Source organism: Manacus vitellinus, unplaced genomic scaffold (assembly GCF_001715985.3).
Source record: "Manacus vitellinus isolate BGI_N305 unplaced genomic scaffold, ASM171598v3 scaffold_9_pilon, whole genome shotgun sequence".
NCBI lineage: Eukaryota > Metazoa > Chordata > Aves > Passeriformes > Pipridae > Manacus > Manacus vitellinus.
In genome coordinates, this window is record NW_021940917.1 from 5,721,149 (window position 1) to 5,747,531 (window position 26,383).

At 38.7% G+C, this 26,383-nt stretch overlaps 1 protein-coding gene across 2 annotated transcripts in view; it reads left to right on the forward strand.

Moving 5' to 3' along the window:
- SNCAIP (synuclein alpha interacting protein) overlaps nt 1-26,383 on the forward strand; it is a 54,798-nt gene that overhangs the window by 25,283 nt on the left and 3,132 nt on the right. The window contains exons 5-10 of one of the 2 annotated variants that reach the window (XM_008923289.1): nt 1,773-1,886; nt 7,174-7,299; nt 12,551-12,720; nt 18,799-18,891; nt 21,334-22,396; nt 24,092-24,162. In XM_008923289.1, the coding sequence (XP_008921537.1) occupies nt 1,773-1,886; nt 7,174-7,299; nt 12,551-12,720; nt 18,799-18,891; nt 21,334-22,396; nt 24,092-24,162 (1,637 nt within the window). The remainder of the gene's footprint in view (nt 1-1,772; nt 1,887-7,173; nt 7,300-12,550; nt 12,721-18,798; nt 18,892-21,333; nt 22,397-24,091; nt 24,163-26,383) is intronic. The other variant, XM_018086191.1, reaches the window with a different exon arrangement.

Genomic DNA, 26,383 nt, shown 5'->3' on the forward strand with positions numbered 1-26,383 from the left:
AAAGCCTTGCTGAAGTTGAGGTAGACAACATCCACTGCCCTCCCTTCATCTGTCCATCCAGTTGTCCCATTGTAGAAGGCAATCAGGTTGGTCAAGAATTATTTCCCTTTAGTGAATCCATATGGTCTACTTCTGATCAAATTTTTGTCTTTCACATACCTAGAGATGGCCTCCAGTATGAGTCATTCCATCACCTTTCCAGGGACTGAGGTGAGGCCAACTGGACTGTAGTACCCTAGGTCTTCCTTCTTGCTGTTTTTGATGATTGGATGACATTTGGTTTCTTACAGTCCTCGGGCACCTCTCCTGATCTCCCCAGTTTTTGGATTATCACTATGGTGTCTGCCAGCTCTCTCAGCACTTGTGGGTACATCCCATCAGGGCCCGTGGACTTGTGGATGTCAAGTTTGATACTGATAGTTTATTTTAACTAACTCTGGAGAAATCCTTTCCACATTAGCAAAATTATCTTACTTTAGCAGGTACTTAATTTTATTAATTCTTTAATTTTAAAAATACAAAAATATTTTATTCAGTTGTGATACAAAGGAAAACAAAATAAAAAAATTATTAGTTATTTATACTTACTAATATTTGAACCCAGATATGAGGAGGAGGATTTTTCTAGTGTGATAAAAAGAATACAAGTAGCTTCATAGTTTTACTTCATTGCTGAAATTGAGACAAAGTAAGTAAAGTAAAATAGTGTGTATTTTTGTATTTGTGTGCATACATTACATATGGAAGGAATAAGAGATATAAAATTAATTTTTTTCAATATTTATTTTTCCCATAATTTTATATAGGTGAACATGTGCTACATTCTTTTCTGTGCTTTTATAAAATAAAATTGAAACTTGAAATGAATATTTATTTCTTTCTGTTTATTGCTTTATCTATCTTATGTGCACAAACCACTTTTTTCTGTTATGTTGACCTTTGTGAGGTTTTGACTGAGCAACTGAAATTCTTGTCTCAGCTATCCTTTAGAATATAAACCTTTATGAACATATGAGTTGAAAAACATCAGTAAGAGCAGACCACAACATAGGTCATGCCAAACTGCATTTACCAACATACTATTGCTGAAAAGGAGCTGACAAAATTCTTGCCTTTACACTGGGCTGCGAGCATGCTGTGAAGAAAATGTTAATGTGTCTACAGTATCTACATCCTACTTCATAGTAACTTCCAAACTACTAGGAGTGTGCATAGCAGCTTGAGAATCTCGAGGCTGTAAAAGGTGTTCGGGTGAAGAACCATCTTAATTTGTGTTTGTAGAGTGCCTGTTGGGCAGAGGTCCTAATCCATGAGGTTTAGGCATTCAGCTACTACATATGTAAGAATAATTTAAGAGGCATGCATTTAATTGGTGTTCAATGAAAACTTGGGTTTCTAGGTAGATTCTTCATTCTACTCCAGCAAATAATCTCATTTTGTCATTGAACCTTGCTGTACAAGTGATGGAAACAGAACTACGGTTTCTCTCTGAACAATCTGAGAGTAGTACCAGATTGTGGTACCTATTGTGGTACCACAATCCTATTAGACTGACACTTTCAAATTGCCCCTTTCACTATAATCAGTTGCCAAACTGTACTTGGTCCGGGACAGTCAGATCAAAACGCGTAATGTAAAAGCAGACAAAAGAACATGTTTTTAAGCGAACGGGAAATTCATAACTTTTTAATAATTTTGATAAGCTTTTCCCTGTCTAGTAGATGTGTTTAGGGTGGAAACAGCTGGAATTGAAATTTTTTTTACTTGTTTAGAATGGTCAACTGGAGTGTGTTCGATGGATGGTGAGTGAAACAGAAGCTATTGCAGAACTCAGTTGCTCAAAAGACCACCCAAGCCTTATTCATTATGCAGGTTGCTATGGCCAGGTATGACTTTCATTTACTTTTTCAAAGAGATTATTTAGATGCTCATATAATAATTTTAATTTAAAGCATGTGTATCATTCTGTGGCTTTTAATTGCAGGTGTTCTGAATTAGATCAAATATAGCAAAATCTTTCCTTACTTAATCTGTGTAATTTTTTTCAGCGTTTTCTCTCTTAAGTTTTTTGTTTGTTTGTTTTAGCTTTGACTGATGGCTAGGACAAGATTAACTGGCATATTAGGCCAACCAAGAACATCTAGGAAGATTAGCTAAGCAACAAATATATTGGGATAGTTCATATTATCTTTTCAGGAGAGACTGTTCTCAAAATAAATTTGCAAATTGTGGTAATTTAAGAATTCAGCATATTGGAAGTGAAGTGTGGTGAAACTTGAACATCATCTGTCTTGCTCTAGCCACTTTTATTGAGCACTACATACATAAATATGTTGTAAATCAATCCTGTTTCACACCTAACTTATCTATAAATATAATAAAAAGAAACCACTGAAGTACAGCATTCTAGTGCTTTGCTAACGTCTGGAGGAACATATATGCCACTTAATTATACTACATTCTCTTCCCACAAAGTCTGTTTTTTCCTAAGTAGACAGTGCAATAACCCCTCTTCAAAGGACCTTCTCCAGGATCCTCTGTGCAAGGAATAATGATTGATTATTCTTCTTTAATGTCTTTGACAGATGGACAACTTTGTCCCAGACTTTCTTCAACAGACATTAAAGATAAATCATAGAATCATGGAATAGTGGGGACCTTAAAAATCATCTGGTTCCAACACTCCTGCCATGGGCAGGGACACCAAATCCCACTGGTTTTGTGCTAATGCGTTTTAATTTTATTGAGAGAGAACAAGCAAAATATAACTGCTAAGAAAATCATTCTTTCCTGTGCAATGTGATTGTCTCATTCAATGCCATAGAATTATTGTGGCTATTTCTGCTGTTAACTGCTACTCTCCAAGCACGAACTTACTGTAGGGGAAAGAAAGAAGCAGGTTTGTAAGGCTATGGAGCTGAAAGTCTACCCTTTCTCCTGCTGTTTCCATAAGCATACAGACTCCCTTGTTTTCATGCTGTGCAAAGACTTCCTTTGCCTTTTCTCCACTCACCTACTATGCAGATGTTACTGGTGCAAGTTAGGACCCTGCCAGATATACAGATTGATGGTGTCCTGCTTTCCAAGTTTGGCCTGTAAACACAGCACTGAATATAGGGAAGCTGTGAGCCAGATCAGAACTGATTCAAGAAAAGCGTGCTTGCTACTGGGAAGAAAAAGTTTGAGAGAGAAAGTTGCATGTGAACTTTAATTCATATCTTCGCTTGATTAGCCTAATTTTATCTTCATCTCTAAAGATATTTATATAAACTAAATCCATTGAAGCTTTGGGTTTTTTCAGTGAGCTATGCTGTCTACTGCCAGAAACAGATCTGACACACTTTATCTAGATTCTTTTCAAAGCAGAACAGAAGCTCTGCTGGTTGAGAAACACCAGCTACAGTCAGCCACCAATGAAATTTGAAAAGGTGATACATAAATTGCTGCCAAATTTTTAGTTAGCTGAATGCCAAAAAAAGTTCACATGTAATGTCAGTTATCTTTTTTTCATATTCCATAAACAATCTGCAAACATGAGGGAATGTTGGGGCTGAAGGAATGCCAGACTATATTACCCAACTGTGTTAAGAAGAAAAAAACTTTGAGAAATTTAAATGCTTAGTTGGCACTATCCTTGAAGCTTTAATTTATTTTACCATTACTTACACAGGAGATAATCCGTATAAACACTGGTCTTGGCAGAGTTACAAGAATAATATTTTTACAAGGAAGACCTGCTATTGAATCATTTTGTAAAAGAGTCAGTCCATCCATTGTTTCCCCAGGCATTTTAGGCGCACCATATTTTCTTCAACAATTATGATTTAGAATGGGCAGCAAAGCAGAGTTCATAGCAAAGCTCCTATGTTAAAGGTCATCAAACCATATGGTTTTGGTGTCATGGCCTGACTCCAAAGACATGTCAGCAGTCTTATATTTTTCCAATGAGAGAGGGACTACATAAGTGAATCTGACGGAAGAGCACAAAAGCTTAAAGTCGACATGTAGCCTAGTCAGCACACCTCTTAGCAAGGGTTTCTTTAAGCATGAGATTATGCAAGAAGAAACCATGATTGTTGACAGGCCTCTTCATGTTGGGCATAAGTCATGGGTGCACAGCATACGACGTGCCTGGCACAATCACCATGTCACAGGAAGATGGTGGTGCCGTCCTAGGTACCTGTTGTCCTAGTTCTGATTAAGAGTTTCACAGGGCTCCAGTTTCTTTCCAGCAGGGGTGTTGTGGTAGTATGGACTGCAAAGGTAAGAGGTAGAGGGTGGGAAATGCCAGAGTTTTGTGGCTTCTGAGCTCCAGAGAATCTAGGGGGACACTGGGGAAACAACCTAAAGCATGACTGAGGACCTAGAAGGGATCCCATGCACAAGTTGATGCTAATACAGTGCTGGAGAGCACAGTGGAAAGCAGTATATGACATTCAGATACACAGATGCCTAAAAAAATACCTTATTTTGCACCTCGGGATGTTTGCCTGCCTGTCTAATGTCATTTTTCCAAGGGTAATGTGTTGTTTTCACTGACTCCCACTCTTCTGCTGTGAATGGATACTGGAAGGACAGCTTATTTAATTAATATCAAATGATGGGGCTAGGGTAGCTGTAGAGTCAGTTCTCTTCACCATGCTAATCCTTGTCTTTGTTGACCATGTAATGATTTAAATGGTCTTTGTTAGTTGTACTTTCTTCTCCAAAAGCCAGCTGATTAAACCAAAGTCTACAACCTGTCCCAAATTTTCCCAGAATCTTTTTATAGGCATGTTTGAATTATTGTAGGTCTAGAATATGCCAGAGGGATGTTAGTGACTGCTGCAACATAAGATCATAGTAGGAATTAAAAATACCAGGTATATTGAATAATTCATTAGTATTTGTCAATTGCTGTTGTAAAATAACAGAAAAGTTATTATTTTCCATTGTCTTCATCTCAACAATTTTCTCATTATCCTTCATTTTGTCTGAATAAATTGCATTGATGACTGTGAACCTTCTCCGGGGAACACTTTTCTTGCAACCTGAGTGTTAGTATAGTGATATGTGGTATATTTTGATGTATGATGTTTTCATTTTCCCTAGTTGTATGTGAAAAAAATATTTGTTTTCTTGGGGTTTTTTTGGTCAAGGATAAATTTGCTAAGAAATGTACTCATTTGAGAGAAACACAAAGAGTTTGAGTAGGACTATGACTTTGTGCCTGTGATCTCTTGATGCACAGATAGTCGTAAGTACAGATGATTGATTATAGCCATCCAGGCACTTGATATCCACATTGACAAGATAAATTAATAGAAAGCATCATTTGCTCCATGCTGATTGTGATTGTAAAATTACAGAACATGCTTGACGTTCTGGTCCCTGTTACATTCCAAAGAAATATATGATTTCAAAGCTGTAGTTGTCTTCCAGTTCTGCAGAGGAGTTTTGCTAAAATATTTTTCTTTTAATTATTAAAACATAAAGGCAATTCACAGGAGTAGTATAATCCTTCTTAATTTCTGGCCAGCACCACCGGCATAATGAGAAACTGCTCAAGAATATTTTTAAAGGGATGTGTGATCTGAAGTCATCTCTCCATGCTGTCTGTCAACTGTATTGGGCATTCAGTCAAGGAGAAGTAAAAACACCTATGCCTTCACCCTGTAATAAAAACAAAATTGCTGTTAAAATGAAGATATGAGGAAGATACTTGTCAGACAGACTAGCCCTCTGAAATAGTAAGCAGAAATCCAGGTGCTTGAATGGGCAGAATCATTTGGAATAGCCCCGGAAGAGTCTGGCAATTCCTCCCCTTTTCATTGAGATTAAAATATCTGTGGTAGTTTTATACAAAAAAAATTGTTTTATACCCAGCCTTTCTAGTTTCCTCATTTTTATTCTTTTTCTTTTTTACCTCTTTCCTACTCAGAGTCCTCTACATGCTTCCAGTACTGTTTTATTTAGATACACTTTCCTTTTAGAGACCTTTGCTTTTATCTAACTCTGGGTGGTTACGTACTTATGCGTCACTGAAGCTACTGAGGTGCTGCAGGTTAATTCTGCACTTGCCTCAGCAACACTAGAATCCACACAGCCCTTTTGATCTACAGCTTGTGTCAGTATTACACGATTGATATAAATGGAAGATACTAAAAAATACATGTTTACAGAAAAGAATTTTAAGCTAGGAGGTAATTTGTTCTTTCAGCTATTCAGGTGCAAAAACTGGGAATAAAGCTGTAGTCAGCTATCCTTTAATGGATCTCACTTTTCTATGTGATCTATAGATTTATTCTAGATTTTCAATATGATTCATATTTGGTAAGGCAAAATGAAATTTAATCTGGAGAGACATGGAAAGTTCCTAGAGAGAAGAAATTTTTTCCAAATAAACCTACTGGGGAAAATAAGATATGAACTAAGCTTCATGCACTTTTATAAGCTATCCATTGTTAGAAAAGGATATCCAGATAAATGTGTATTACAACTGTATACACACACAGAAAAAGTGACATTTGTACAAAATTAAGTTCGTACCTCAGTTTTGACTTCCAGACTTTCACTTGAAAATTTTTGGAGTTCAAGTCTCCCCATCCTTCCCAACATGCAGGACATACAAATGACCCATTAGTCAATACACTGAGATCTTAGGCTAGCAAGATTTCCTGTGTTTAGTTGTGTTGCTTCTCCTCTAGCACAAACACCCAGAGCTGGGAAGCGGCTAGAGATTTGAAGAATCCAACTGCTCAGCTCTGTGATCTAAGCATACTGCTGTTTTAATTTTCCAAAGAGGCTTGTAAACTTTGACCAAATTTCACAAGCTGATTTTCAAATTGATGTGTAGGTTGTTCTGCCCCATATTTTGTCACCAACACAGAGGCAGGCATGCTCTTTGTGTACAATTTCTCAGAATGTGTTACAGCACTCATATTTTTCCTATTATATCATTTTATAAAATAAAGTATTTCAACTTATTTCCTTTGGGGAAAAGAACCCACCAACAAAAAAACCCCAAACTAGAGACCCACGATGCGCTAAGTCCTACAAACTTAAGAGACACTGAAAACAAGGAATTAATGGATAGTAATAGTAACAGATGGCAATACCAGTATTTCTCTAGTATATAATATAACTTTCTGTTATTTCTTATCTTTTGTGACATTTCTTTCCCCCTTCCCTTAGGAGAAAATCCTTCTATGGCTTCTTCAGTTTATGCAAGAACAAGGCATTTCACTGGATGAAGTAGACCAGGATGGAAATACTGCTGTTCACATAGCTGCTCAACATGGCTATCTAGGATGCATACAGGTAGAGTGGTAGTTATATCACACACCTCTAAACATCAAACTAGAATGACAGCAACCAAAACTTATTATGGGAGATCTAAGTAGGAATAATTATTGGTATGTTAAAATATACTAGAAGGACAAATTTTAGACCAGTAGGAGTCAGCCTGGAATACTGAAATGCTCCAAGTTTTTTCTTCTATTCTCAATTATACTGTTGCAAGTCTAAAATAAATGTTGTATTGCAAGATAAAAGCATGATTATATTATTTATGCATAAGCACCTAGTGTGTATGTTTTTGTGTTACAAAAGGGCAGAGAGTGCAGGTATGTGTACTCTTCTTACTGTTCTGATATTTTCCTTCTGTTTCTTTTCTCATTGAGTAGTTGTAGCTCTCCAGCTTAGGAGAAGTGTAACAGATAAGTTTGTTGAAGGATTTACACCGTGAGTAAGCCATCCTTTTCAGATTTGTCATCTTTGAATGAATCTATGCTAAACAATGTAGAGTGATGCTAATTTCTAACTAATTCTCAGGGAATCATCTTGGCCACTGAAAGCAATATAGTTCTGTTTTATAGAGGTGCTTAAAATGGTAATTTATCTGGCTGAAAAGGCTTACACATCTACAATACTTCTGGGAGCCAGATCTGAATAAACCAGTTTGGATACCTCTGTCCAGTACCGATGTTCAATGCAGACATACCAAAAAAAGTCATAGGGTTAAACTGGATGGCTAGGTCATAGAATCATAGAACCAGAAAATCATTAAGGTTGGAAAAGACCTTTGAGATCCTCAAGTCCAGCCTTCAAACTGGCACCACCACCATGTTCACCATTAAACCATGTGTTCAAGTGCCATATCAACACAGTTCTGGAACACTTCTAGGGATGGTGGCTCCACCACTTCCCTGAGCAGTCTGTTCCAATGCTTAACAACCCTTTTTGTGACTTTTTTCCCCCTAGTATCTAATCTAAACCTCCCCTGGTGCAACCTGCGGCAATTTCCTCTTGTCCTGTTACTTGTTACCTGGGAGAAGAGGCCAACCCCCATCTCACAACAGCCGCCTTTCAGGTAGTTGTGAAGACTGATAGGTCTCTCCTCAGTCTCCTTTTCTCCAGGCTAAACAATCTCAGCTCCCTCAGATGCTCCTCATGAGACTTCCACAGCTCTGTTCCCCTTCTCTGGACTCACTCCAGCACCTCAATGTCTTTCTTGTAGTGAAGGGCCAAAAACTGAACACAGGATTTAAGGGGCAGCCTCACCAGTGCCCAGTACAAAGGGACCATCAGTTCCCAAGTCCTGCTGGCCACAGTATTGCTCATACAAGCCAGAATACCATTGGCCTTCTTGGCCACCTGGGCACACTGCTGGTTGATGTTCAGACAGCTGTCAACCAGCACCCTAGGCAGCTTTCCAGACACTCCACTCCAATCCTGTCACACTGCATGGGGTTGTTGGGGCCCAAGTGCAGGACCTGACATTTGGCCTTGTTGAATCTCATACAACTGGCCTCATCCCTTCAATCCAACCTGTCCAGATTCCTCTGCAGAGCCTTCCTGCCCTCAAGAAGATCAACACTCCCACCCAACCTGGTGTCATCTGTGAGCTTACTGAAGGTGCACTCAATCTCCTTGTCCATGTTGTCAGTTATATGAAACAGGATTGGCCCCAATACTGAGCCCTGAGGAGCCACACTAGTGACCAGCCACCAGCTGGTAACTGGTGGTAACTCCATTCACCACCGTGCTCAGGGCTCTGCCATCTAGCCAGTTTTTCACCCCATGAACAGTACACCCACTCATACCATGGGAAGCCAGTTTCTCCAGGAGAATGCTCTGGAAAGCAGTGTCAAATGTTTTACTAAAGTCTGGGTAGATGTCATGCACAACCTTTTACTCATCCCTTTGTCGCCGAAGATCAGGTCTGACAAGTAGGACCTGCTTTCATAAACTCATATTGACTGGGCAAGATCCCCTGGTTGTCCCGTACTTGTTGCATGGTAACAGTCAAGACAATCTGCTCCGTGAACTTCCTTGGCACTGAGGTTGCGCTGACGGGCCTATGGTTCCCTGGATCCTGTTTCCCACCCTTCTTATAGATGGGTGCCACATTTGGCAACTTCCAGTCATAGGGACCTCCCTTGCTGATCAGGACTGCTGGTAAATGGTTGAAACTGAAGCAACATAACTTTGTGTTGAATTGCAGACATACTCCCTGTCCATCAAATCTGCTAGAGCCACTAGTCACAGGAGTACATTTCCGTATTTGTGTTGTGGCCACTTTGAGTGAAAACTATTTGGAGAAGAAATAATAATAAAATTATTCCAGGAAATTGCAGAAAGGTATTTGATAAACAAATTACTCACTGGAGAAGAACAGATAAAAGAGTAAATAACCACTTGGCAGAAAGGCAAAAAATAAAAATTAAAGTTCTCTCCCACATTAGGGAGGAAGACATGTCCAAAAAGGAGCAGTAATTCTCAGAGTCAAAAGACTCAGATATATATCAGTAAACATACTAGTCCTGTTACCACATGTGAACTGATCCACATAACCTTTTAGGCCACTGCAAGTACAGAAGATTTGTATTAGTGCAACCCTAAAAGAAATACCACTAGTCTGTAATAAGCTTCAGAGCTGCTGATTATGATTATGATTATGATTATGATTATGATTAATATAGCAATCTATTTATAGATCTGGACACAGAGAAGACATAACTCCATAAAAGCCAATTTGAGAGTGTCACATAATAAAAAAGAAAAACAGGTCATAGCTGAGCTGAATGAATAGACTTGAAAAGAAGACAGTGAAATAGATTTGGGGGATATGACTATCTCTGCATTTTCTCATTAAGGGGGTGTGTCTTTTTTTTTTTTTAAGATGAGAAGAATAGACATTGTAGAAACCTGTATGAGAATAATGTAAACGAATTATCACATCCATTCTGCATCTAGTGGTTTTATTATTGTACTGTAGACAATGACTATGATCAGATGGGAAAAAAATGGATAGAAGAAATGTTTATGATTTACTGTCAGGGAGCACCATTGTGGTAGAGGGTGTACTTAGGGTTGCTATACAGTGTGTGTTTAGGGTTGCTATCTCAACAGTGCCTCACTGAGATGTACAGTGCATTTGAAAAAGAAGTGAGTGTAGATGATTTTGAACAGAGTGGTGACATCTACAGGCTGTTCTCATGAATAAAAATAAACCAAAAACAGACTAGCCCTTTTTTTCCTGTGAGGAATGAACCTTAATAAATGCCTTAGAATTCTTAGGATTATATATTTTAGATAAATATACAAATCAGCAAGTGCTTTGTGTTGAAGCCATGAGAAATAAGTCATGAAAATATTTAATGATGATAAAAGTATGCAATGTTAGTTATGTTGCTTCACTAACACCTCACAGTCTTAAGTGTAGTTGATATTTTGTTGTGCTGTGAAACAAAATAAACCCTCTGCTCAATAAGCTTATACTCTAATTTAAAACAATGTACAGTGAATAATCTGGTAAGAAGAAAAAAGTCAATGAGGAGACAAGGAAATTATAAGCAGCAGCATAAAAATGGAGAGTCACAGTCTTTCAGTGATTCCCTGGAGCTCTCATTCACCGTGTTTATGAGCAAATGACACTGCTATCATGTTCCTAACTTTCTGCAAGGTCATAACTCTCCCTCCCTTATTTTCTTTCTTGATAAATTAAACCCATGAGATACAGTGCAAGAGTGTTCATAACTTTCCTTTCTGTGTGGTTTTAGCAGACCAGGCAGACCAGCATTCTCCTTTCTCAGATTGCTGTGCCTGCTGTTTGTGGTCAGAAGGTCACTCTAATCATCAGTGGCTTACCAGCTCTGCTTGGATAACTCAAGCAAGAGCTCAGCTCTTCTGCATGTGTATGTATAATGTTAATAAGCTGTAGTTTTTGGGTGTATTATGGTGTTGCTCAGAAATTTTCCTGAGTTCTATGATCAATGTGTGTCAGAGCATTGCTGAGAACATTTAGGTCCTATTCTGTGTTCTTCAGTAATCCAAAAACTATGTAACACTGATTATCACAAACAGATTATAAAGAGTGAAGACTTGGCCTCAATTCTTGCTTCAGTTATTGTGTGTCTTGAGTCAGCCTGACAGAACTTCTTATGCTCTTAGAATGCTCTGTATTCAAGTCCCAAAGTAACTCAAATGTCATGCTCACAACCCGGATGGTTCTCCAGCAACAACCTAATCTTCTCTGATAGTACTGTGAGTAACATGAGGATATACATGAGAATATAAGGCATAATTTTTCTTACGGACTAAAAGCTGACCCATATTTCAGTATGTCTTCAAGAGAAAATAGGGATTAGCCAAGCAAGTGCAAAGCAGTGAGACTTCTTTTGTCATTAAGAAACCAAAATTCCCACCAGATTGATAAAATCATTGTGCAGATCTTTTTCTGCAATAAGAAATTTGTGCCTGTCTGACCTAAAGTATCTACCTTGTCTTTCATATCCAAACATCACTTAGCTAAGGAACCAGGACACTGAGACTGCTCTACTGAGTGTTTTAAATGTAGGGATTCTGCTGTGGTAAGAAAATGAGAGGTAAACCACAAAAGGAGTCAGCAAATACTGTAGCAGTGACATTCCCAAAAGATTCTAAGGGTGTGGAGATCCCAAGAGCAGCTACTAGACCTGGTAAGCCATTACACTCGTCACCACCCACTATAAACTGATGGGCACACTGCTCTGGACCCTGATGTTATCTAGAACTTATGTCCTTTGAATTGCACTTGCCTGTGTCTTCTTTTCTAGGTCTGCTATGTGTAAAGTTATCACCATTTTCTGTAATGCATTATTACTGTGGTGCAGGAGAGAATTAATAGGTGACCTAATGAAAGTCCTCTGTTTTCATTTGATGATCTCACTCACTTTATGAATGCTACAAGTGGTACTATGCTGTGTAAACAAATGAGCAGAAAAATTAATTGAGTAGAAGTGCAAGGGGAGAGGAAGAAATAATATAATATTTTTATAGCTCTTCTGAACCACAGCTCACTCTTCTATGTTATTGTTGCACTAAGGGGTAGATTTTAGTGGTATGTGGTTTGAGTTCAAGCTGCATACAGGCTTGTCAGTGACTGAATTTTTAAAATTACTGGCTCAGACTAACATTTTCAGGCATTTTATTCAGGAGTGTTTTGCATCCAGCCATTCTTGTGATGATTAGAAGTCACAGCAGAGACTTATACTTAGAGATGTCACTGTTCCCTTTTATGTTTTTACAGACATTGGTTGAATATGGAGCAAATGTCACCATGCAAAACCACGTGGGAGAGAAACCCTCACAAAGTGCTGAGCGACAGGGGCATACCATGTGTTCCCGCTACTTAGTGGTTGTGGAGACATGTATGTCATTGGCCTCTCAGGTTGTCAAGCTAACTAAGCAGCTGAAGGAGTAAGTGTTTCATTGTTAGCAGAGTGATTGATCTTAAAACAATACCCTACTTCATATTCAATTTATTTGCAGTGTCTGTTTTCTGCTTCATATATATGACATTTTCAAGTCATATTTCTACTTTATTTCTCTGCTCTTTCCTACTCTCAAGTATTTACCCTTTCACCTTTAGCAGCTCAATTTTTCAGCTGTTTTCTTTGTGGCAGTTTGCTATGAACATAGATGAAAGGAGCGGGAAATGAAAAAGGTATATATGAAGCAATCCAGTTCCTTTCCTTTGCGTACCTTGGGATCACATCATTACTGGTTATGGTTTCTGTTCACATAGCATGCTTTTGTATACAGTGAGTGGGTCTTCCCACTTACAGTGCTGGGTGTTGATGTTGGGAGGAATAGTAGAAATGGTAGTTGGAGGGGTTTTTTCGGACTTGGAAGGTCACCAAAGCCCACAATGGCTACTGAGGAAATATCTTCTGTTCTGTTTGTCCTTCATATGAACTGGTTTTAATATTTTAGTATGATTTTTATTAAACATTCTTTAAAGAACCTGTTATTTCGAAACACAAAATTTTGCAATTGCTTTCTTTAGTTGTAGGTGCAGTTACTGTGACTTACCATGTCAATAGGCTCATAAGACTCTTAGAAACCATCAACACTCACGTAACGTTGTTCCAATTTAAATATGTGATCAAGACCTTGTCAGCTATCACAGTCCATGAAACTGACTTCTGAAAATCCCATGTTTAGAGAAGACCATATCATTTTATGCAAGCAGCATGTAGCTAATTTTACTGGGTATAAATTGTAAGACTCTGCTAGTAGGGAAGCTGTAGAGTGGCCTCAGTGAGAACAGATGAGAGGCTACTCTTTGCTGGACACAACTTTCTGCAACAGGTCCACTTCAGGACACAGCTATGACTATAGATCAATCTATAGTGAAGCACCTCTGTGAAAATATATTTAAGAAAGGGCAGAAAATGCCAGAGAGAAGAGAAGAGAACAGGAGAATGACAAACAGAGGGGACAGCAAGGTCAGAGGAGCTGGAGGCACACTATGTTGGAGAAGGCACATCCCCAAAGGGACTGTGGCCCATAGAGTTCCACGGTAGAACAGGGACATCCCTCGAAAGGACTACAGCCCATGGGTAAGTCCACACTGGTGATTTCCTGAATGGACTGCAGCCTGTCAAGGACCCACACTAGAGCACAGGAGAAAGTGGAGAAAAAGGGAGCAGCAGTGAAAAACTGCTACACATGAACCCTGACCTGTGCTGCATGTTGGCTCACTGAAGAGACTGGGTGTAACCTGCAGCAGTGACAAGGGGGAAAGAGAGGTGTCTGGAGTAAAGCCTGAGAACTGGGGAGAGTTGGATCTAGCAGTGCAGATAAATTTGAGCTTGCAAAAGGGGAGGATAGATGTTTTAAACGTCTGTCCGTTTTTATTTCTGCAAACCTGAAGCAATAATTATTTATGCTAATTTTTATGCTAATTGACAATGAATTAAGTTAAATTTCCCAAGTCAAGTCTCTTTTGCCCATGACAGTAGCTGGTAAATGATCTCCATGTCTTTACATTGATGTTTTCTTTTTGTGATATCTTCATTCTTCTTTAACATTGATACTGTCAAAAATACAAACAGTAAACTGAGAATTATTATAATTTTCAGTTTTCATAATTTCACAGTCTGACACTGTTCCCTGGGTATTTTAAAGTACCTGTAAGTTGGTTCATTTGCTGAAAAATAAAATCAGCTGACATAAAGGAAAAAAAAAAATAGAATCTAGGGCATTTCCTAAGTAGGCTGCATTAGCATCTGACACAATATATAATGAAATTTATTTTCCCCATTGCTCAGTAGAAAAAAAAAAGGAAACACACACCAGGAGGTAGAAATGGCAACCAGAGTCTCCATGTTTCAGTTCTCTTCAGTCCTCACCCAGTACTTGATATAAGTGTTACTTCTCTTATATAAGGGAAAGACTTCTTATGTCAGTCAGCAGGCTGCTCACCCCCACAGAAATAGTCTGGTTGTGACTTTCATGACAAAAGTATTAACACTTTTCCAAGTCTCCCCACTGTCATCTCATAGATTGTATCCATAGGAAGTAATTTAAATGATTCTTGTCTGATCCCTGATGGGTTTCTTTGCTTGTTTCAGCTGGAATTAAATCTGCTTCCCTTCATCAGTCTATTTTTCAGGATTCAGATTAGTTCCAGTAAGTGCAGCAGCAGCCTTTTCTTCCTCTTCTACAGAGAGATGTAAGTCTCTTGTGCAACCCTGTTGCAGTTTACTGAGGCAGTGAAATATTCTGTTTTCTGCTTGAAAGAGCAGCTTCTGCATGGCTATTTGGGCTGCAGGCCCCAGGCTGTGAGTGGTTTTGATAGAAGCAATGGACCATGTTCAGAGGCTCATGCTCAGGAGGCAGAGAGGATGATGGAAAAAGGCTCTTGCCCTGTTTGCAATGCTCATCCTTCTTAAAAATCCAACAATGGTATGAAGTACCTGTCTGCAGCAGCTTCTGGAGAGAAGTTATTCCAATCCATCACACTATTTGAAGCCATTCCTGAAAGAAAGGCACAAAACAAAAACAATAAAATCACATTTTTCCAGAGTCTTCACATCTTTCAGCTCTTTGAACCAAAGCAGATCAACTGGCAAATACAGAGGAGTATAACAAAATGTTCTGAGCTGGGTCTAAGTATCCATTCAGAGAGAAAAGCCTTTTTTTTAAATTTTATTTTTTAATTAAAAAAAAAAAAAGAAAGAAGGAAATAAGCAGTTAGTACTGATGTTCCAAGATCTTCACAAGAGGATTAACTGAGAGTTTTCCCCAACAGAGCGAAAGAACCAAGAAAATCTTTCCATAGGTAGAAAGGAATGTGACCCACAAAATCTTGCTGTTACTGTCTTCAAACTGCAAGCTTTGCTTTACATCTCTTCATAATTGCAGAAGTTTGGTCAATCCAGTACAACTTTCTGAACTAAACAAAATACTTAGGACAGTCACAAGAGTTTCTCAAAGAGACTATACTAAATAGTCTGCTTTTGTTTTACTTCCTGAGCTCTCCATAGGTCTTACAATCTTACTTACTCCTTCACTGACTTTATCTACCTAAAAAATCCTTAGTTGCAAGTGTGGAAAATTCCTGCCTACAGTATGATTTTTATTGTTTGGGCTTTCCTGGTCTGAAGAGACCATGTCAAAATTAATGACGTAAAATGATTGCTTCCATAGACTTATTTTACAATGCTACTTGCTGATGGACCTGCATTCTGAAATGGTTTCACTGTCCCACATTTATGGACCTGGATGTGTATATCAGTTTAACAGAGACACTTACAGATTCTTTTGATACACTTTCAAGACAAAATCTCTGGCAAGGCAAAGATCAAAACAAACCAGGAGTCAAAAAATGAAGTTGAGAAAATAATTTAATATCTTCTGTTGCTATCACTTTTCTATGTTCTGTAAAAGAAATCCATGATTTTCCTGGAACCTCACAGGAATAGCTGTAAAAATAGCTAAATTTTTTATGGTAAAATGTGTGCAAGTTGCTGGGTTTTTGGTTGGTATGGGGAGTTTTTTGTGGTATTGTGTATTATATAGACACATGGTAAGAAACTCAATGTAAACTTTACAATGTTCATCTTTTTCTTACTTAGTTAAGCCATTCTGTTTTCTGCTTTGTATAGTGGCCATTCTTGTTTTATTTGAAAAAATGGAGAAATAAGAAAACATATTATGAAAGATGCTTCAGTAGCGCCCAGTGCCTCAGCCTATTCCCTGCTGAGTTACTGAGCTCCCTGATTTTATTAGGAGGTAGTTGGGGTCCACAGCTGTCTAAGTAGACACAGAAGAGTCCTTACATATTACTGAATGGGAACATTGTCTAAGGTAAGACCCAGAATTTGTCCATTAAGTATAATAAAGTAAGTAGACTCTCTTAGCCCAGAAGCTACCGTGATCTTATCTCCTAAATCAGTCTGGTTTTAATACTTTGCAGTGTTGCTATTCCAAGAAGCTGTGATGCCTTGTTTCCAATATTATCTTAGGTATATATGTGTATGTTATATATCTTTAGGCATAGTGCTGGCAAGATGTGTTAGTTTATGTGAGTTATACACTAACTAGAACTGTGAAAATGGAGGAGACTTCAATTCTTTTAAAATTGAAATGTTTAAGTGGAATGAGAATATTATCTCAGAAGAAGACATATCAGAAATTTCCACTAAAGCTAAAAACATTAAACACATTAAAAACTGTTAGCTGCGTTATTTAGGTATTTTAAAAAAGAAATTAAAAGAAGGATAAAACACAAAAAAAAAACCAGAGAAATTTCATCACAACCTAATTTCGAATGAAAATTTCCCTGGTTCTTAAAAGAGAGTATCTCGGGATCTGCAATATAAGCCAGTGTTGACAGATGGTAGGAGTAATGTTAAAATAGTCCAAGGAAGTGTGTAGGCTAGAAGAAGGAAGATGGAAAATTAAAGGAAGAAAGGATCTACATAAAACATGGCTGTATTGTAAAATGCGATGGCAAGGCAGTATGTCAAGGTCACACCTTTATTTCTGTAGCACTTTTCAAATCCACTTTGATATATTAAAAGTAAAACATTTGTTTTCTGCCAACCCTGCAAGTACAACCTTTAGTTTAAAAAGTCATCTGGATTCTTTCTGGCTTTGACATTGCCAGTTATAAAGGCTTCATTTGGAACTCCACTAAATCTTCTGCTCATGGCATGCAAGCTAGGAAAGTGTCCAGCTCACTGTTTGAGAACTGTCTTAGTTCTGCAGATCCAACAAGAATAAAAGTCCTAAAAACATATTACTTATACAGCAACAGAAGCAAAGCCTGGGAGAAGCAGATAAAAAGTCATTTTCCCATGGTCATTTCATCAGGACCAGGGAATAAAACAGAATATACCAATTCTGTTTGATAGCATATGTACAGTAATAAAAAGCTCTAAGTCTCTTGTTTTCCAGTAGTTCCCAATAATTCTGTCTGTGCAGTGTTTAGAAGGACTGGAAATTACAGGTCGCTAAACAAGATTGAATGTTGTCTGTGGTGGTCAACAAGCTGAAGGAGTGTTTTGATGTTAGAATGGAAAGTCTGAATTGTATGGGAGCAGGGAAAGGGAGAAGACCTTTTTGTGCCAAATTGTTCTATTCTATCATTCTTGTAAAGCTACTTGAGGGTTTGTAGGTTATATTGTTCAACTGAGTCCTTCCTATGGAAATAAGTATATTGCAGGACAAGAGATATAGTGATTGCACACGATAAATGTTAAATGTTGTTTCTAGAATGGATATCACTCTCATATTACTAACAATTTTTAGGTACTATTACCATTTTTTGAGTGTTGGTTTCTAAAGCTATTTACAAAATCACAACACCACACTGAAATTGATGAACGGCATTAGGTATAGCACTACTGGGTGCTATAAGATGGATGCAGAGCACAAGTAGGACCTTCAGTAAGGTTGGGCAGCAAGCAGATGTGGCACAGAGGTCATACCTAACTCCATCGTGCAGCTGAAGATTGGACCAGTCCTTTCCAGTGGGCAAAGGCTCCTCTCTGAGTTCATTTGCAGATAGAAGAGGAGAGAACAGTTGTCTCAGCTGTTGCTTAGCTGAATAAAAGTCAACCACCAAACATCGGAAGTGACTGTTAAATGTGTCCATTTTCTATTCCTTTCTACAAACAAGTAAGAGCTAAAGGGCCCTAAGTTTGCTCTGCCAGATCTTTGTATCTGTGAGTCACTCAGTTCCAATTCTCTGCTGCTTATGATCACACACTTTTTCTTATATGAAGTATAATAAATAATCTGACAAGTGAGATTCTCTCAACTGTTCTTGTGCAGTGATTATAAAATGCCAACAGAGATTCAGAAAAAACTACAAACTCTGTATTTTCTTATTTATGAGTTCTCTGTTTACTTACTACATAAAGTACAGATGAAGAGGATTTCTTCCTTTAATACAAAGTTGAAAGGATAGTATCTGTTACCCCGCAGATTACTAATGCAGACAGTTTTACAATTTGAGGTAAACAGTCTTAAATTTTCTTGCAGGCAGACGGTGGAACGTGTGACATTACAGAACCAACTCCAGCAACTTTTAGAAGCCCAGCGGTTGGAGGGCAAGTCACTGCCCACATCCCCAAGGTGAGGTGGGGGAATTGTGCTGCAGTCTGGATTTGCACATTTTCCTGGTGTATCAGTTATCAGGAGAAGTTGTGATGTGGCTAAGTAGTAAATGTGTTCTGTAAAGAAAATGTGGGTGTTTTACCTTGTGGGCTCAAAGGTGAGCTTCTGGAATTTGGCAGTGTGTAATGTTGATAAATACTGGAATTTTTGAGTATGAACTAAATAGTCCCTGTTTCCCAACAGAGTGAAAACCAGTTTTACAGTGAAATATACTATATTTTGAATTAGATGAACAGCAGAGGATCCTAGAAATCTGTAGGAAAGTTGTAAAGTTTGACCTCGTGTTGATCCACTGTACATTACTGCTAGCAGTAAGTTATAAAGCCAGTTACCAACAAATCCTGCTTTCAGATTAATAAGGCTCTTTACGCTCATTAAATCTTTTACCTGCAGTAGCTTGAATAAAAAGTGAAAACTCTAGAAATTTTATGTATTGCTTATGTATCATGTCAGAAGTTGGAGAAAGAAACTCAAATGACGTTTCAAACATTAAAGAAGAGGAAGGTGAAGACTGAGGACTGGATCTCTGACAGTGTGATGCATGGAAGTCAAGCAAGCCCAGTTTCTCACTCACAGCAATCTGAAGATTACTTTGAAAAGAAGTAACTCACATGCAAAGAGAACTCAGTTTATCATTATCTTCTAATACATTTTCCTCTCTGGAAGACATACACAGTGGTTCTCCTTGTTTCGGAGTTGTTAGGAAGCTACATCTGTGTTTAAGTAGCCAGCATAAAAGCTTCTGCAGGCATTGATGATCACGGCCTTGGGTTATCAAGTATGAACTCAGAGGATGAGTGACTGCTTTTTTTTGATTCTCACAGAATCTCAAGCATTTTTCTGTACAAATGCTCCATGTCCCTGGATTTCATGTGTCATTGTTTCAGGCAAGTGCAGATAGTTACAATAGTAGATAACAAAGACATTGGGATTGCAGATGCATTTGTGTAAAGGAACTTCAGCTAGGAAAGGACTGTAAACTCCGAACTCCTGCTGAAGTAGAAACCACACTGGAAAGAGGGGTTTTTTGTTTTTTTTTTTTTGAATTTTTGTCTTTCCTGTCTGCTAGCTTAGTAGGTACAATGGGACCAAATGTTGTCTTCCAGTTCATTTGGTTTCTGTGATTTTTGCTGGTTGGTCTTTCCAAGTGGTCTCACATCTGAGTACTGCTGAACACCAGGACTGTTTTACTTTCAATGTCAGGTAAGATAAGGTGAGAGCAGATCTCTCAGCATTCACTATTTCTGTAAAAGAGTGGGTTTCAGTATTATTTTAGTTAAGTGAGCAAGTCTGAAAATTGTACTCTGTTTATTTTATTTCATGGTTGGCTACTATTTTTCCTTCCGGTTAGAACTCACTTGTGGATATCATCATCCTCCAAGGAGTCAGTAGCAGATCTAAAAGAACCTATCCCTTTTGCTGAGAATGTCTACTATAGATAAATGCGTATTCTTTAGTGTCTGTTTTGGTTAGCATAGGAAAAAAAGCACTAAGGGAATTGAAAATGAAGTGGGTAGTACAGGCATGTGAATTTTTTACACTGTGAGAATATGGACTCAGCAGAGCAGAAGCTGCTTGCCTGCCTCACACTGACTTTAATTTTGTCATCTTGTTCTTGCATAGTGGAAAATTGGTTTAAAATAAGAATGTATATAAGTATTATGAGCTCTAGCATATGTCACAGGGAAAGAAAAGGTCTCTGTAATTTACATTCTTTGCAAACTGGGCTTATGTCAAATTGCTGTTTCCTTGCTATAAAACATTTGGAGTTCTAAATTTAATTTATTATTCTAATAGTGTTGAAATACATTCTTGTCACCTTTCTCTTGCTTTTCAGTATTTCATATCTGAAAAAGTTTTGAGTGCAAATGGCCCTGACTTTTTATGAGGTCTTATACGGCTATTAGTACCAGATGAAGTGTAGATATATGAAATCATTGCAATGTGGAGAGCTAGTCCTTTCACAGTACTTAGAATAAGCTACTTTTATATTATGATGTGACTTGGATAGGAGGCATTTGACCTTGTGCAGGTTTCTTTGCCTTTTAAAACACGACAAAATATGAAACAATTCCCATAAATAGGAAACAGTAGTTTCTCTAGAGTTTTCCTCATAAAGTCATATTTGGTGTTTAAATTTAAATTCTAAGTTTTGATTATAAGGAGTTTTCTTTGTAAGAGAAAGTGAAGGTCCTCAGATCCTGAATAGGAGTGGAAACAGGGTTACATCCTTCTTTATGTAATCTTTGCTGTAGCATCATAGTAATAAATTCCATGTGAGTAGCAATGAAGAGGATACGTAACAAGAAGCTGAGACAGACAAATACACGGGAAATGGCAATTTCACATTTTAAATATGCATTAATTTCACTGTGGTGTTTCTTCTTTTTTTTCTTTAAGCTTGCCATCATCTCCCGCTTCTGGCAAACCCCAGTGGAAACCGTCTGAAGCAGATGAATTGTCTCCACCAAAAAGTAAATTGAACACCCAAGATGGGATTCAGATTCTTGGCAGCTTGGGAACTTCTAGTCGCACTCGAGCCAAGATAAAAGATGAGGACTCAGATAAAATCTTGCGTCAGTTGTTGGGGAAGGAAATATCTGAAAATGTCTGTATGCAGGAAAAGCTGACTTTGGAATTTCAGGATGCTCATGCATCCTCCAAGAATGTGAAGAAGATTTTGCCAGAGAAAAGGGAGTTGAAGTTAGCCCGACTGAGGCAACTGATGCAGCGGTCTCTCAGCGAGTCTGATACAGATTCACCTAATTTTGAGGACCACAAGAACACTCCTGTGAAAAGAACTGACAAACCAAGACCTCAGCCTATAGTGGAGAGTGTTGAGAGCACAGAGAGTTTGAACCTGATGCTTAAGAAACACACTTCTGCGGCAGGACGCCGCTTCCCCTTTGGTATCAGGGTCTCTAAGTCTGTGGATGGTCACAGTCCTTCCCCTACTTCAGAGAGCAGTGATCCCGATAACGAAGCCCTGTATCAGTCTGGTACGGTACCTCAGAACCAGTTTTGTGGAGACAACTCTCCGTCCAGCTCGGATAGTGCCACTGCTCAAAAGGTTGCCACAAGCCCTAAGAGTGCTCTCAAGTCTCCATCTTCAAAGCGCAGAACGTCTCAAAATTTGAAACTTCGTGTAACTTTCGAGGAGCCTGTGGTGCAGGTGGAGCTAGCAGAGTCAGAACTAAATGAGGAAAAGGATAAAGACCAGAGCAAAGGACTCATGCGGGCTCCACCCAGCTCTGGGGAGCATATAGGGGATCAGCTGAAAAGGCCTTTTGGAACCTTTCGGTCCATAATGGAGACACTGAGTGGCAACCAAAATAACAATAACAACTGTCAAACAGCAAACCAGGTCAAAACCTCATCGACGCTGCCTTTTACCTCATCAGGAAGGAAGACAACAGACAGCAAGGGAAATCCAGCAGTTCTCTCAAAAGGAAGAAACAAGCCAGTGAGTGCACTGAAAGAAGGAAGGGCCTTTTTTTTTCTAGTCTCTTTAAGTAATGAATAAATTTGACAGCTTCTTCCTCTTGCCTTTCTATAGCAAAAGGATGCACACAAATACTTTATTGTATTTGACCTGTATAAATCCCTTTTAATTTTGGAAGGCTTTTCTGAGGAGTGGCAGGTGTTGCTTGTCTGTACAAGACTGTACAGTCTGTACTCTTAGAGCATGTGGTTCACATATTCTGTGTTTAAAGCTTTCTACTAAAATGTGATTCACATGGAAATGATGTTTGATATTGCACCGAGTGACAAAACTTACAATGAGAATGTCACTCTTGAAACCATGGGATATCTGAGGAGTAAATAACTGAAGGACTCGCCCTGGCCTGTCCTATAGCCAAGACTTGATGAGAAATACAACCAGGAAAAATTGCAGAAATGGTCCTTCTGGCTTCTGTGTGAGTTACAGTGTTATTTGCCCACCTTCTCCTCATAACAGAGTCTTCTTGTACCAGAGCATATGGTTGGTCTGTAGCAAAATGTACTGGATCCAGATCATCCCCTCTTTGCAGTCAACACAATGTCCTTTCTGGGATCCCAACAGACAGAGGAGTGTCCCTCTTGTTTAAAGGAAGGAGAAAATATATCTTTCAAGAGAAAGAGGTATTGAATGAAAGAGACAGAGGGAGGAAATACTGTGGGTGCAGTGTGTTTATAGAGTGGAGAGAAGTACGAGCATCTGGAGATAAAATACAATTGAGAGGGAATGGTAGATGATTTTATTCTCTGTGGAAGTCACACTGGGAGGGAAGGGGTGGATGGAAAGACATGAGGTGGAAAAATAAATTCAAGATGAAAAAAAAAAAAATTTAAAGCGGGCCAATAGCAGGAGAAGAATTGGTGAATTATATACTGTTAAAAGTATGACAAGGTAATGGGAGAAAAACACAGGAAAATCTTAGGCAAAGAGGAGGCAAAATGGGTATGGAAAAGAAACAGTGGAAAGAGAGAATTTGGAAACAGTGAGCAGTCCATGTTAGTGGGTGCTGCTAGAATGGTAGTGGATAGCATACTGTAAAATGAAATGAAATGAAATTAAATTAAATTAAATTAAATTAAAAATTCAAAGGAGAGGAAGCAGGCTAAATTGAAGTGGGACTGCATTTCTTAAAGTTTACTGAGAATCACAATATGAACTACTGGTCTGAGTCTTTGAAGACCTGAACCATCTACTTGAACAGCCAGTTTAATATGGAAGTATTTATATAACACAATGGCTTCTTTTTTCAAGTGAGTGATTCAGATTTCATAGTGACAAATGAAAAGACAGTCTGTCTTCAAAGATGTTCTGATAGATTGTAGGGTCATGAGCAGTTTTTGTAGTTCCCTAAGAAATTTGAAGAATTGTGTGAGGTAATTCTAACAGGATTGATGCTTGCACTGTAAAACACATTGTCTGTGAAAAGGCCATGTTTGCATGTCACTCTTGTCAACATCAAAACTGTGGAAAGAATAAATTTTCATACCAACCCAAAGGACCACAGCACACATCTCAAAGAGGTAACAGATTCAGGCATAAAAAGAAATCTGTTGAAACATTACTGTGGCTGTCTGACTGCATGTTTTGGTAGATTTCCATGTTATGCATGTGGTGAGCACAGTGCATGCTTTTAACTGATATGATGTTGTACTTCCTTAGGATCCTTTCTTCAGCTACACCAGTCTTTCCTCTAGCACGTTGAATGAAGAACTTCTGTGTAACTATGCTTGGTATGTGCTTATGCATGCTAATGTTTAGCATCTCTGTTGCTTTGTTTTCTCAAATTGTGTTTGCTAACGTTATTTGTAACTGAAACACTGGAATCTATTGATTCACAAAAAGGGAAGTAGATGAACATCTAAATTCCTAGAAAAGCAGAAATTTATGATGGATTTCTGCTGATGTCACCATTGAACTGGCTACAGAATTCAGTTCCAAGCAAGTACAGAAAGTATTCATACTCATAAATCCACCAGGGTGTATAGCAGACTTTGGCTGAGTATTCTGCCTCCGTTGAATGAAAGTCAAGAACCAGATGAGAATGGAAATTAAATTTCCTCTCATGAGGAGAGCAAAAAAGACCACAGTTCATCTCTAAATAGAGTACAGAGAACATGAGGCAGAGTGCTCTACTTTAAGTAGTAGTGCTTCAAGTAGTGGTCTTTTATTTTCTCATTTTTCTTACTCTCCCTTAGGTTTTGAACTTAAATCTGTTTTGTAAAAATCTGATTAGCCATGACTGTGTTCAAACTCCTTAATTTGGGGCAGATAAAGATCAGTCCCCCAATGTCCATAAAGACATGTTGGGAAAAGAACATTTAAGCCATTAGAGATTGTCTAAATGAGGGCAGCGAAAAGGATGAAGGGCCTTGAGAGGAAGCCGTACGAGGAGCTGCTGAGGTCACTTGGTCTGTTCAGCCTGGAGCAGATTGAAGGGAGATCTCACTGCAGTCTACAACTTCCTTGTGAGGGGAAGAGGAGAGGCAGGGACTGATCTCGTCTCTGTGGTGACCAGTGACAGGACCCAAGGGAATGGCCTGAAGTTGTGTCGGGGGAGGTTTAGGTTGGAGGGTGGTTGGGCACTGGAACAGGCTGACAGAGTTCAAAAAGTATTTGGACAGTGCTCTCGGGCACATGGTGTGACTCCTGAGGATGGTCCTGTGCAGGGCAGGAGTTGGACTCGATGACCAATGTTTATTTTGTAAGCAAATGCGTTCTAAAAATTGCCTGCCATTTTTACTCAACTCTTAACACTCACAAATTCCTTTTTCTTTTTCTGTTAAACTCAGATGTAAAGTTAGTCTGACGTTAGTCATTCTGCAGTTCAGGAGCCTAAATTACTTTCAGATTAGTATTTTTTATATCTAATACATTTGGTTTTTTGTTCACTTATTTGCTAGTGCCAGGACCTTCCCATACTTGAAAACTGAATTTCTGTAATGGAAATGGGAGTTTTGTTCTGAAGTCATTGGCACAGCATATGTGAAACCAGAAACAGAACTGTAAGATTTCCAAGAGGTTTCATTCTCTCCAGAAAACAAAGAGGGGAAACTTGTGCACAAAACTTCACAGCAGTAGTTTGAGGGAGCATCAGTGGTCAGCCTCCAGTCAAAACATCCAGCTGCCTGTCCAGGCCATAGAGGAGTACAAAGCCATTAAGCTCATCCTTATGTTGGAGCTGTCTCCCAAATGTAGCCATTTGTTGTAATTTGGCATTGCCTTGTGTAACTGCTCTTGTGTGAGAAATCCCTGACAACGTGGTATTTCCCAGAAACAGTGAGAGATAGGGAAGGTCTGGCTGCCACTGCAGAGATGTGAAGTCATCTGCTGGGAGGGTGATGGCTGAGCTCCTGATTACACCTCCAGGCACTAATGGTCCAGGCACCATGTCCTGAAGTTGCCCCCATGGCAGTGGACACATGTAGAACCAGAGAGCAGGAAACAAGGAGCAGAGTGCATGAGGAGCACAGTTTGAGGAGACTGTTATGGTACCCACAAATTAGGACAGAAATGGGCAAATTGTGTGCTAGAGTCTGTGGCATGAGATCTCCAAAAATCACATAAGAATGGAAGTTCTGTTATGCTTTTCAGAAATCAGAACACAGACCCAAAGGCTGTCAGAGCTTCTAAGCCAGCCTTGTGATGCCTTTTAGTATCTCCTGTGATTTTTGAATGGGAAAAATGCGTGCCTGTGTTAGTTCACTGCATGATGCCCAGTAGCTGTGAAATTTAAATAATAGAACATCACCATGGTGTGGACTACAAGCCCCTGGACATTATCTAAATTTCCCCTGGGTGGCCTGGGGAGACTGTAATACTGTTTCAGAACTATTTTGAAAAAAACAATTTTCTGGAAAAGAGTATAATCTTTGGTGTTTTAAACCTTTGAAGATTGTTATATTGGGGAATTACATTGCTGGACACAGTTGCAAACCCATTTTAACTCTAGTG